Genomic DNA, 11,872 nt, shown 5'->3' with positions numbered 1-11,872 from the left:
GGGTCCACTCCGCCGTGCAGGCAATAGCCCTCACAGGCTGGGCAGCCACATTTCGCAGCCGCGTAAATTCGGAGGCGCGCATGACGTGCCGTCAGTGGCGCTCTCCTCCGCCCAGGACTTTATGAACGCAAGCATCGACGGCCACAGATGCGGCTTGCGCTCCTGGGCCTCCACGTCCTTGGCGGCGCAGTAGAGGATGCGGTGCATCGGGAACGAGGCGACGCCGTGCGCCTTCATGACCACCAGCGCGCTGTAGTAGTCCTCGTCGATCACCGCGATCTTGACGCAAATGCCGTACAGCTTCAGCCGAATGGCCATGTCGAGGCATATCTGGCGCAGGGCTGGGTCCCGGAGCACCACGTAGAGGTAGAGCAGGCGGTAGCACACGTAGGCGGAATCCCGGATATTCTTGGACCTGATGAGCTGCAACGCGAGATCGATGTTGTTGTACAGCACGCACATGTCCAGGAGGAGTATTTGCAGCACGTTGGTGGGCTGCAGGTTGTGAGCGACGAGCGCCCGGAGGTACGACAAGGTAACCACGATAATATAGGGCCGATTCCGCAGCGACCGGTCGTGCGGATTGGGGATGGCAGCCCCGTGCAGCGTCACGTAGTCGCGGAAGTCGGCGGAGATATCTTCCTTGGTGCTGGATATAAGCCGGCTCTTGAGGATGAAGTTGTTGACGGGGTTCGGCTGGATTTCCAGTTCATCGCGAATATTGACCAGGACGCTGTGGTCGAACCGCCTGTGATGACACAGCAGCGCAATCGCCGCGTCGAAGACGTTCTCGCCGGGCTTGAGGTTCCACTCCTTGGCCACGGCGGCGTAGATGATCGTCTTGGCGAAGCGGTGCTCAGAGATCACAGACCGCTGGCCGATGTACTCCTCGACGAGATTGAACGGTATCGCCACGTTCTTTTCCGTCCTTGTGCCTAGCTTGTTCAAGCTGCGCGTTGTGGATGTGGCAGGGGTGTCACGCTTACTCAACGAGGACCTTCGCGTACGGAGCCACTATGGTGGAGAGCAGGACCAAAAGCTTGTTGGCGCGCATCCTGGGCTAATGTGACTGCAGCACAAGCTAACCGACTTGTTTTCGATCGCGTTGTTGACGATGTCCAACACACGCTGCGCCGACCCGATGCGGCGCTGGTAGAAGTCGGCCACCAGCGGCTCGGCGTACTTCTGCGAAAGGAGCAGCATGAGCATATTGTGATCGATGGCAATGTTGTACGCGAACCCTCCGTAGTAGTCCACAACCACGTTTGGAATGAACGCTGCAAGTCGATGTGGCCACAACGGAGCGTGCCTACCCTGCACGTCGCTGGACATGGACGCGACCGCCGGCTTGCTCTGCGGGACACGCGCCAACAACCTTTTGTCCGTCATCGCGATGTCGAAGAGATACGTCTCGCCCCCCCCGGTCAATGCAAGGACGACGTTGTCCAATATGGCAATCTCCAGCCATCCTGATGCGGATTATCGGCGCCCACTCCTGGACGAACCTTGGCAGCTGAGTTCGAGCACGATGTCTACGGCCTTGCTGTTGCGCAGCGATCTCAGCGAGATGGTGCCGCTGCTGGCGTCCTTGTGGATGCAGTACGTGTCGTTGTATATGGTGGCCACGATGATCGACGACTTGTGGAGCTTGTGCTCGCTTTTAATGGCCAGTTCGATGTCGGTCACCGCTCTCACCTCCTGCGTTGCATGGCGGGGCTCGCCGAGTTCCACCCACCTTGTTGATCAGCCGGTAGAGCTGGAGAACCTGGTTGCTCTTCAGCACGATCACGTGCGTCCCACTGACGTCGTTCCAAACGTCAGTGCAGCTGATGCGCTTGCTGCACACCCGGCGCAGGACTTGGTTGCTGCTGCTGTACTGTTGAAATGTGATATTAACTTGTCAGCGGTGCGACTTACGCTGTAAATGTCGATGCAGGTGGTGCAGACAACAGCGAAGTCGTAGGTGCCGTTGGTGCCGGCTTCCAGCCAAAAGATGTTGAGCACGATCGTCTCCTCGTACGGAGTGCAGTCCACGAGGATGTCGTCAGAGTCGACGTCAAACCCGTTAACTATGCCCTGAAGAGGTTGCCGCGCGTGTGACTCCAACGTACGATGGCAAGTGGGTGGTTGTGCCAGTACAGGACCAGGCGGCCGTCTGCGGAGAAGGCGATGACTTCGCAAAGGGGCTTCGGGAACCTGATTTGGCGTCACTGTAACGGCCTGGCCACGCTCATACCTAGCATTGTTAAAAATAGTGTTTTCCGTGGCAGAGTCGATCACCCGTATGCTCTTGTCGTAGACGCTCTGATATATGACCACTTCGTTAGCTCCGTCGACAAACACTGCCTGGTCGTGGTCACTCTGCTCGCGGAATGACGCGCAATCGTTCGACACCAACCTGCCAGCTGTAGAGCTCCTTGAATACCACGACTTCGGCCATTGGAGCAGTCGTCAGGGCCACCGCGACACTGACGACTGCGGTGGAGAGTACGGATGCGGACTGCGCCTTGATGAAGTTTCGGTCGCGGTTACTACGCTAAGGACTGGCGGCCGGTGCTCGCGATTCGGAAACGTTCATCGCGGTACACGCAGAAGTTTCTCGCCTGCGGCGTCTCAACGCCAACACATCCGCCTAGATACCGGCCAAAACTTCGTTATAGGGATGGCATTTGGTAATATGCCGTTGCGGAGTGGCGGCGTCACAGTTACCGGCGCCTTCGGGCATGTGTTCGGCGCAGGGGACTCGCCGGACGGCGTCTGTCTAAGTCACACACTTCGATTGAAAACCACGTCTTGGCACGCAATGGTGAAATATGGCACGGCGCAGCGGACACATGGCTCAACGGCATGACCGAAGGTGGTAAATGCTGGCGCCATGTACCTCCAGCCGCGCGGCGCCAGCGCCGTCGCAGGTGCTCGCCTCCTGGCGAGATTCCGCAGGGGATTCGCTTTCCGCATCGTCAGAGTGCCGAAGTCAGATCCGCAGACCAGCAAGTACCGGGCAATCCACGAGGTTGGTCTTCCTAGGCGTCAACTGCACGTTGCGTTAGGCGCTTCTGCCGCCGCAGGAGCTGCAGAAGGCAACCAGGGAGCAACTGATGACCGTGTATGGCGTGCTGGCCGTGGAAGACACGCGCAAAAGGCTCGACCTGGACTATGTGCAGCGGCTGCTCGAAAGGACAGTGGCCCTTGGCAGGGCGTTGCTGCCGGGGGACTACGCGAAGGTCTTCATGGCCCTGCGATGGGTGCCCGCTGCAGCCTCGGGGTTCACGAGCGACCTGAACGAGGGCGTTAGGCGGCTGGGAGCCAACTTCAGCACCAAGGAAATCGCCCTCATACTCAGGGCGTACGCGGCACTCGCCTCACGTTCGCTGACAACGATCACGGAGCTGGTCCAAACGTTCAACAGGGTACGCAACCACTAGGCTGCCAGTGACTAATGGTGGCCGCAGCATATCGCGGAGGCGGAGGTGTGGCACGTCAGGGAGGTCGCGTCGGCACTGGCCACTTTGAGGTAGAGTTGCGGCTCGTGCATGCTTGAATGGGCGCGCAGGGTGCCAGTCACCGGCCCTGTGGAGACATTCTACAAGCGAGCGGTGGCGCTGATCCCGAAGCACATAGCGGGCATGCCGGCGGACGACATCGGCATCTTTCTGAATTCGTTCGCGCGCCAGCGCGTCGGCCACGACGAGCTGCTGCACTTTGTGGACGCACATGCAGACAGGCTCGTATCGGAGGCGTCGCACAGGAACGTGGCGCTGATCGCCAACTCATTCGCTCGGGCGGAGAGGCACTCACGCCGGCTGCTGCAGGCGGTCGAGAGGAGGTTGCATAGGGAACTGGAAAAATACTGGGCGGGCAAACGCTCAACAGAGATTTGTATGGAGGTGCTCCAGCCGTATGTTGGCGCTTGCTTGGATGCTTCACCGTCACCGTCAGCGGCTCTCGGCGCGGCCTACCAATGCGACGCAGCTGCTGCACCGGTCGGAGATGCAGCAGACCAACTGCCGGCAGCACCGCAGCAAGCAGCTGCCCCCGCCAGCGCGGTTCCGCCCAAGGTGATCGACGTGGCGATGGTCTTCAACGCCTTCGTGAAACTTGAGGAGGACTGCACCAAGCTGCTGAACGCCTACATACCCTGGCTGAACCACCACATAGACTCCGAGTCGCCCACCCTGTCGCTGGTTCTCCTGTGCCACGCGTACTCGCGCGCCGGAATCAACAACCGCGAGCTTTTCATGAGGGTGGCGCAGATTATCCTGCAGCGGGTCAATTCGCTGAACTGCCAGCAGCTCGGGTTGGTGGCAGTGTCGTACGCCAGGGCCGGCCAGCACGTCCCGCTGCTGTTCCTCAGACTGGCCGACGAAATCATATATAGGGGCACTGTCGCACTCAAGTTCAAGCGATACAGCTTCGACTTCCAGTCGCTGGAACACCTGATGCAGGCATTCAGCCGGGTCGGCTTCAAGGACCAGCGACTGTACGTGGTGCTGACGACGCTGCTGAAGCGGCAGCTGCGCGCGGCCGGGCCGGACGACATCAGCGGCGAGATGATCGCGTCGATGCTGACTTCGATGGCGCCGCGCCGTGTGGAGGCGTTCGTCCCGTTCATCACCGACGCCATCGTGCGCACCAGGGACAAGACGGCGTACAGCACGTCCGCGCTATGCCGGGTCCTGAATGCGTTCGTCAAGCTGAAGGTGTCTCACTCCAAGCTCACGGACTCCATGCTGAAGGAGGTGAAGGACCGCGTGAACGAGTTCCAGATCCCGCTGCTCATTAACACGCTGAAGGCGCTGGCGAAGCTTAAACGCTACAACCTGGGCTTGGTGAAGGACTCGATAAAACGCTGCTCACTCCACCTGGTGCACCTCACCACGCACGACATCGCAAACATGCTTAGCGCCTTGAACGGTACGTGCCGGTATGGTGCTCCCCTAAATGCTGGCAGATTTCGCGTTCCGCAACACATCGTTCCTGCAGAAGCTGGCGATGTGCATAAAGCACCGCATCGCCGACTTCGACAGGAACCAGCTGCACGTGGTATTCTCGCGGCTTGCTATGTTACGCACGTCGGACGCGGACCTGTACCGGCAGTTGCTCCCGCTCCTGCTGAAGCACCAGCATGAGTTCAGCGAGGTCCAGCTGGCCGACATCAGCGTATGCTACATATACGTCTTGGTGCACTTCGACTACCTGCAAAGGGAGTTGCACCTGCAGAGCGCCCCGCGCCGTGACTCCGAAGCCCTGCAGCAACTACAGCGAATGCAGCATCGGGAGATATCGCAAGAATCAAGCAGCAAACCCGTATCGCTGCAGCCACGTGAAGGTGAATCGGCAGCAGACTTATCGGATCCTTGTTCGGGCGAGGACAACTCCGACAATGGCGTCAGTGTGACGAAGGGTGGTGACCATCGCAACGGCTACGATGAACAACCAGTGGCACTCGCGTCTCATCGCATTCCTGACCCAGCCACGAATGTGCTGCCGTACGGCTTCCAGGACGCTATACTGGACGCCATGCTCTCGCGCCTAGGCTCGAAGTTGGACGTGGCCACCGTCTTCAAGGTGCAGACGGTGCACCTCTACCTTAGGCATATCGTAAGTGGCGGCTTACACGTCAATCATGTTCTGCCAGCGGCGTGACATATACGGCAAACTGTCTGCAAAGGCGCTGGACGTGCTGCGGAAGTGCTCCGCCGTCAGGTTTGCCCTGGCGGAGTACATGCTCACGTCATCTTCGGCGCATAAAGAGGTGTCCCACCTCCTGAATCTGGTTAGTTTCACGCGGCAGTGACGCTGCAGCGCGCGCAGATGGGAGTGTGCCATCGCAACGAGGTCCAATTCGGGCCGTATCTAATAGACGTGGTCCCGGAGACAGGCCCGGCGCGCCGAGTGGCGATCGAGTACGACGGCCCGGCGCACTTCTACGCCGAAACCACGATGCGCACAGCGAAATCGATACTAAAACACGAGGTAAACGGCTGGCCTCAGGACGCATCACGCGCAGATTCTGAACAGCGCAGGCTGGCAAGTGATACACGTGCCACACCAGGAATGGGCGCAATTGGGTGGGTTTAACGTTGACTCACGTATATGATACGCAGTGTCCACCAAGCAAAAGCTGATTTACCTAGAGCGCATACGGTAGGGCCGGTGGCACGCCCATACACTTGCTTTTAGGCGGCTTTACGAAGTTCGCCCATGGCCCGCTGCACGGCCCCTCTTGACCCCGGGGCCCGTGGCAACGCAGGCGCGCCACTTCTCGTCGTGTGAGTTGCGCGCATACGCGCATCTCCGTGCATGACACGCAGCGTTGGAAGAGAAGCGGCGACGGCTGCTGGAGGTGAACGAGCAGATACTGAAGGAGCATCTGGAGAACGCTGAGGCCGGCACAGCGGGCTTCGAGCAACCTCGTCAGCCCATCCCACCATCTGCAACCGACCACATCGTGGACGAGTTATGCAACAGGCTCATGGAAGGCAGCGGTAGGTGCGCTTGCCCTCGCTCGTCGAAGCCGCTCAGGTGATATCATCGATATAGACGCCGGGGATGCCGGAAAGCCGGCATCGCCGGAAAAGACAGACGCGAAAGCACGAAAACACTAGCAGCCACATCGCTGAACCGCCTAAGCTAACCGCCCTGTAAAACACTATCTCGATGTGCGCCCAGCGGGAGGGCGCGCGGCTGCGCAAAACGGGGAGGCGAACCATGGGGTATTCGCGGCACTCAAATACTCACGAAATTCGCGTGTTAACTACACGACGAACTTGACAAACGTGTGTAAAGGTGGCCCGCTGTGACGGCCACGTTCGCGGGGTTTGAACATCAATCTGCCTCGCAGCCCCTGGCTAGAAGCGCTCCGGGACGAAATTCGCGAGGAGCCAGGGTTGTTTCGGGATCGTACTCGTGTGCAGCATCGTGACGCCAAGATGGGATTCGAGTGGTCGAGGCGCCCGTACACGGCGCCGTTCCTCCGCGACCTCGTCTACAACCCGAACCACCGGATGCCTGAGGCCGACTCCGGGGAGGAGCCGCACAGGGGCGAGCCCATCGGCCAGTACCGCTTCATCAAGCACGTGCCATTCGCCCGCCGTGTGTCTGCGCTGCCGCTCAAAGATTCGCAGTCGGGCCATCTGGGCGACACCGGTGGATGCAGCAGCACGCTCAACCTGCAGTCGCTGGTGCCGAGCACGGCGTTCGGCAACCAGTGTGGGACCGAGATTCGCGGCACCGACATCTTTTTCCTGCCCAAGCCTACGCAGCTGCTCTTCTTCGCTCTCCCCGTGTTCGTGCTCATGCCAAATCTGACAGTCTTCACGCGACACTGGTTCTTCTACGCGCCCAAGTGAGACGGTAGCGGCCTGATCGTTGGCTACGATGAAGCAATGGGAGCGTTGCGCAGTCAAGCTGCCGGTGTGACGCTGCTGGGACCGCGCTGGTCGTGGTGAGCGGGACCTGCGTACGCGGTGTGGAATCCGCGGACTTAAAGTGTTAAATACTTTTGTATGTATATTTGAGTTTTGATTTTATGGCTGCCGGCTGCTGGTCGCCTCTCGGCAGCTCGCCGCCAGGGGTCTAGATTGAAGTGGCCATGCGGCCGCTTTAGGGCCTTAAACCTGAGTCTAGACCGCCAGCATGGGTGTGTGGGCTCACGTTGACATCGCGATTACGTGTACTGAGTTACACGGCGTTGCACTGCAGGACTCGACGTGGTACCGACTAGGTTTCAGGGTCTACAAACAGGTGGGCAATAAGGTAACGAACGCCACTATGAATCCCTCACGCGTCGCAGCACATCGCCGCGCTCTTGGTTAACCCGAGTGCTCCCGCCCTGGGTCCGACATCGTTGCCAGCAGACCTTCCGGAATGCCTTGTACCCCTAATCGCAGTGGCGGCGGACGACGACGCTTACGTAACGCGTCCGTTTTTCGTCAAAAGTAGGCACCACAGGGTGCGTTGTACAACCAAACTAGGCGTGATTCATTGCATCATCAGGTTACGGTCAACGAGGTTGCACGGTTCCGGGCGGAATTGCCGGCTATACCGTCGGTGCTGGCGTCATCCGCTCTGTATGTGGAAGCCACGCTCGTCAGCTTCCCAGTCACCGAAAATGGTACGCACGTGGCAGCCAACGTTTACATGCATCAGGCGCAATTGTGAGCAAGGAGACGGGAGGCAACAACGGTTTGCCGACTGTCGTTGACGCCAAGGCATTCAGGGTCGGGAACTTGGCCCAGGGTTTGTTCACCGGTGTCACAACGTCACCGCGATGCAGCGGCAAGGGAGTACTACCCGTGCAACTTCGACGGAGAACACCTGAACGCAGTTGCGCACCTTACGGTGCGTACTGCCGTTACGAAGTTGGGCATCGCTGCGCCCCTGTCGCTGCCGCTCTCCACGGAGCCTTGCCAGCACTACCTCGAATGGCGCCATATGCTGAAGAAGTCTGGCAACAAGCTGGTCAAAAAGTGGTTTATGCAGTCAAATAAGCACGAGGAGGCGTTTTACGACTCCCCAAAGCCCGCAACCGGAGGAAGAAGGTGGCTACTGCATCACAGCAGTGCCACCGACTTCAGGGAGCCCAACGTGACTGCCAAAAAGGCAGAACTAGCTATCAATACATTTATCGCACAGGTGGTGGCCGGAGATCATGGCTGCGGAGCTGCGTTCGGTCTCGAGTGGGAGCCTGAGGCCCCCTTGGCCGAAAGTGCCGACGCTAAGTCAGGCGACCCGGCGCCCTACGATGACGCCACCTTCTCGATGGGCGCTAGGATGCTCATCTACATTTATGCCAAGATTTTGGCGGACACTGCAGTAGCTCTCGACAGAGCGCTGCCAGTACGGCACCCAGAAGGTGCGCTGGAGGCCGCCAGCAGCAGCGCGAATGCTGCAAACCCAGACAACAGCGCAACAAACGAAAACAGTTTCGCTAACACCAACGCCCATATTGAGCGCAACTGTGCTCACAACACCACAATCCTAGGTGAGTGATCGTGTTTCGCTCAGGATATCCTGGTTCAGATGGTGCTGTCGTATCGTTCACGGACGGGGAGGTGAAGCAAGAGGATGGGGCTCTCCGTAATACACATGAAACGCCAAATGCAGCAGGTGCACTATTTCAGCCGAGGTCTGCCTCAACGCTGCACGTGGCCATCTGCCAACGCCTGAACCGTATCGCCGACCTGTTGGGCATCCGGAAATGCGGGGAGAAGAAGCTTTCAATCACCGTTCGGCACGGTGTTACTGTGGTTTTGGACGACGTTGAGGGGTACTCGGTTCCTCAAGCCGCAACCGGTACCGCGTTGGCGCACACTATGAGCAAGGTTGGTTTGGGGAAAAGGCGGCCCATTCACGCTCACAGATGTTCTTCGGACTCTGTACATGGATCTGCCTAACGTGGGACCGTGTGGTTGCAGATGTGCAGTGTGATGCCCAAGATAGACGCAGATACGTCGATGCGTATGTGAAAGAGCAGCTCAGGGTCTTTAAGCGGATGGGCGACCCCGCGCTTGACCAGACCGCATTGGTGGCCTTGCTACGGTCAATGAGGATCACTGATGAACATCACTTGTAAGTCGAATTGAAAAGAGGGCTTTAAACGGTCGTGCAGCTTCATTGCCGACAACTTTCCATTTATGCGGCACACCCCAGTGCCACCGCGAAATGCCGAGGCGGCAGCGGAGCCTGCCAACCACGCCGGTGTGCACCTAGTGGTGCTGGTGCACGGCTACAACGGCTACCCGGTAACCATGCGTTTCGTGCGCAACACACTCCTCGCGTTCACGAGCAACACTGAGGTGATTGTGTCGCGCTTCCTCTACGAGAACCCGGAGAGTGAGTCACAGTACCAGCCAGTCACGGAGTGCTGCAGGCTCAATTGAGCACAAGGCGTCACTTCTGGCACAGGAAATAGATATACACGTGCGGAGGAATGCTCTCACTCGCAAGCTAGGCCGCCTCTCGTTCGTCACGCATTCGATGGGCGGACTGGTGGTGCGTGCCGCGTTGCGCCACCTGGGACCGTATCGCGAAAAGGTCCATGCACTGGTGACTCTCGCGTGTCCGCACATCGGTGTGCCGCGTATGCCGTCGAAGCTGCTGGAAAAGGGCTGTTGCCTCCTTGCGTCCTACATGCGGTCGGCATGCCTCAACCAGCTGCTGCTGACCGACGGGCCCAGCCGTGATACGTGCTACCTGTACGAGCTGTCCGGCGACGATGGCGTGCGCCTCTTCCGGAAGGTGAAGCTGGTGGGCATACTGCAGGATCACGTCTCCCTGGCATACTCCTGCCTGCTGGAGCCGTCGCTCGCCAACACCAGAAGCGCCACCGTTGAGTCGATGTGCCACCGCATTTCAGAGCGTCTAAGCGGCGCGCAATTGGATAAATTCTGCATCGACTACGGCCGCGCATCCAGGTATGTGCGCTGGAAGTCAATCGACGCACACCTACACATCATCGACTACGCGCCACTGGCGCGGTACTTTTTCTACCTCACGTACGATATTTTCGGAGACGCTCTGTCATGATGTTTTCGGTCACGGTAGCGACGCAGGGTATGTGCAACATTTTCCCGCCGACACACCCTGCAGACGACCGCTATACCACGCTCTACCTCGAGCCGGACTGGACCATATACAAGCTGAAGCACCTCATCCTGAGCCATTTCAACATCCCGGTTGAAGGGCAGAAGCTGTTCATCGACGGACGGGCGCTAGAAAATGCGGAGCAGACGATGCAGGAGGCATGCGTCAAGCACGGCGACGTTGTATACGTCGGATACGCGCCAGCCGTGCCGCTCACGCCCGGGTTGATGCGGTCGAGACAGATGTCCCAGATAGACAACGACGTGGGTGAGTTTGAGATTTCGACTGTTTGTGACGCGCCGCAGATACGCTGCTGCGGCAGCGTGCCAGCACGATCATGCAGACACTGAAACCCGGCTCACTCGAGCTCGAGGCCATTCGAGACATGTCCCCCGATGTGCACGACGCGGTGCTCACCAAGGACCTCGAGCAAGTCGTGGCGGCCCTGAAGAAGCATCACCGCCTGGAGATCGACAAGCAGCGCGACCGCCAGGCGAAGCTCTTCCGGGCGTACCTGAACCCACTAACGCCGGAATCGCAGCAGGTGATACACGAGGAGATAAGTCGCAACCGCATCGACGAGAACCTGGCGCACGCCCACAGGTACCTGCCGGAATCCTTCGCCAGGGTGTTCATGCTGTTCGTATCTACCCAGATTAACCAAGTGACAGTGAAGGCGTTGGTGGACACTGGCGCCCAGGAGACGGTGATGAGCCTAGAGTGCGCTCAGCGATGCAATCTGCTGAGCCTGGTGGACCGGAGGTACCACGGTGTGGCGGTCGGCGTGAGCCAGAGCCGCATTGTGGGCAAGATACACCTCGCGAACCTGAAGATAGGCGAGACCCACATCCCCTTTTCGTGCGTGTTGATCGAGTCCCTGCACATGGATTTCATTCTGGGGCTCGACCTGCTGCGGCGACACCAGTGCACCATTAACCTCGCGAGCAACTCCATGCAGATCTGCGGGGTGACGGTGCCCTTCCTCCCCGAGTACGAAATCGACCAGCGGCCCTTCGCTGCGCCCGCGGCCGACGTGCCCCGCGAGGTGGGGACGGCCATCAATTCTTCGTCGAGCGGAGTTGCGTCCTCGGGCGGCGGGTCGACATCCCTCACCTCCACCGTGCCCGCGAGCAGCGACCGGGTGATATCCCGTGAGGACGCCACACGGTGAGTCAGCGCGGCACGGCCAAAACCAATTTGCGCAGGCTGCAGGAGCTCCTGAATGTATCATACGAAAGAGCCGTTGAGCTGCTAGAGGCCACCAACGGCGACGCTGAGCTCGCCG

General features: G+C 59.3%; 4 protein-coding genes across 4 annotated transcripts; 3 read left to right on the top strand and 1 right to left on the bottom strand.

The window, feature by feature from the left end:
- Window positions 1–30: 30 nt before the first annotated feature.
- On the bottom strand, window positions 31–2,440 carry BBBOND_0102180 (hypothetical protein, conserved; the record flags this gene model as incomplete). Its single annotated transcript, XM_012910621.1, is given in 10 exon segments — window positions 31–949; window positions 987–1,060; window positions 1,087–1,277; window positions 1,314–1,469; window positions 1,506–1,698; window positions 1,736–1,876; window positions 1,918–2,076; window positions 2,112–2,186; window positions 2,197–2,361; window positions 2,399–2,440. 10 exon segments carry the CDS (start codon window positions 2,438–2,440, stop codon window positions 31–33), a joined length of 2,115 nt encoding a protein of 704 aa, XP_012766075.1.
- A 435-nt stretch (window positions 2,441–2,875) lies between these two features.
- On the top strand, window positions 2,876–6,608 carry BBBOND_0102170 (hypothetical protein, conserved; the record flags this gene model as incomplete). The annotated part of the gene is made up of 11 exons (XM_012910620.1): window positions 2,876–3,013; window positions 3,069–3,410; window positions 3,453–3,514; window positions 3,554–4,914; window positions 4,952–5,601; window positions 5,639–5,776; window positions 5,815–5,976; window positions 6,011–6,147; window positions 6,184–6,272; window positions 6,315–6,488; window positions 6,526–6,608. 11 exons carry the CDS (start codon window positions 2,876–2,878, stop codon window positions 6,606–6,608), a joined length of 3,336 nt encoding a protein of 1,111 aa, XP_012766074.1.
- Window positions 6,609–6,932: 324 nt separating this feature from the next.
- On the top strand, window positions 6,933–7,352 carry BBBOND_0102160 (hypothetical protein; the record flags this gene model as incomplete). Its single annotated transcript, XM_012910619.1, has 1 exon — window positions 6,933–7,352. The coding sequence occupies one exon, from the start codon at window positions 6,933–6,935 to the stop codon at window positions 7,350–7,352; it is 420 nt and encodes a 139-aa protein (XP_012766073.1).
- Window positions 7,353–7,638: 286 nt separating this feature from the next.
- BBBOND_0102150 (hypothetical protein, conserved) lies at window positions 7,639–11,758 on the top strand (the record flags this gene model as incomplete). Its single annotated transcript, XM_012910618.1, has 11 exons — window positions 7,639–7,746; window positions 7,796–7,954; window positions 7,999–8,116; window positions 8,152–8,241; window positions 8,279–8,986; window positions 9,010–9,326; window positions 9,365–9,573; window positions 9,614–9,837; window positions 9,875–10,481; window positions 10,664–10,850; window positions 10,910–11,758. 11 exons carry the CDS (start codon window positions 7,639–7,641, stop codon window positions 11,756–11,758), a joined length of 3,576 nt encoding a protein of 1,191 aa, XP_012766072.1.
- Between the last annotated feature and the right edge of the window lie 114 nt (window positions 11,759–11,872).

This window comes from Babesia bigemina, assembly GCF_000981445.1.
Source record: "Babesia bigemina genome assembly Bbig001, chromosome : I".
Lineage (NCBI taxonomy): Eukaryota > Apicomplexa > Aconoidasida > Piroplasmida > Babesiidae > Babesia > Babesia bigemina.
This window is presented reverse-complemented; position numbering and strand designations above follow the sequence as displayed.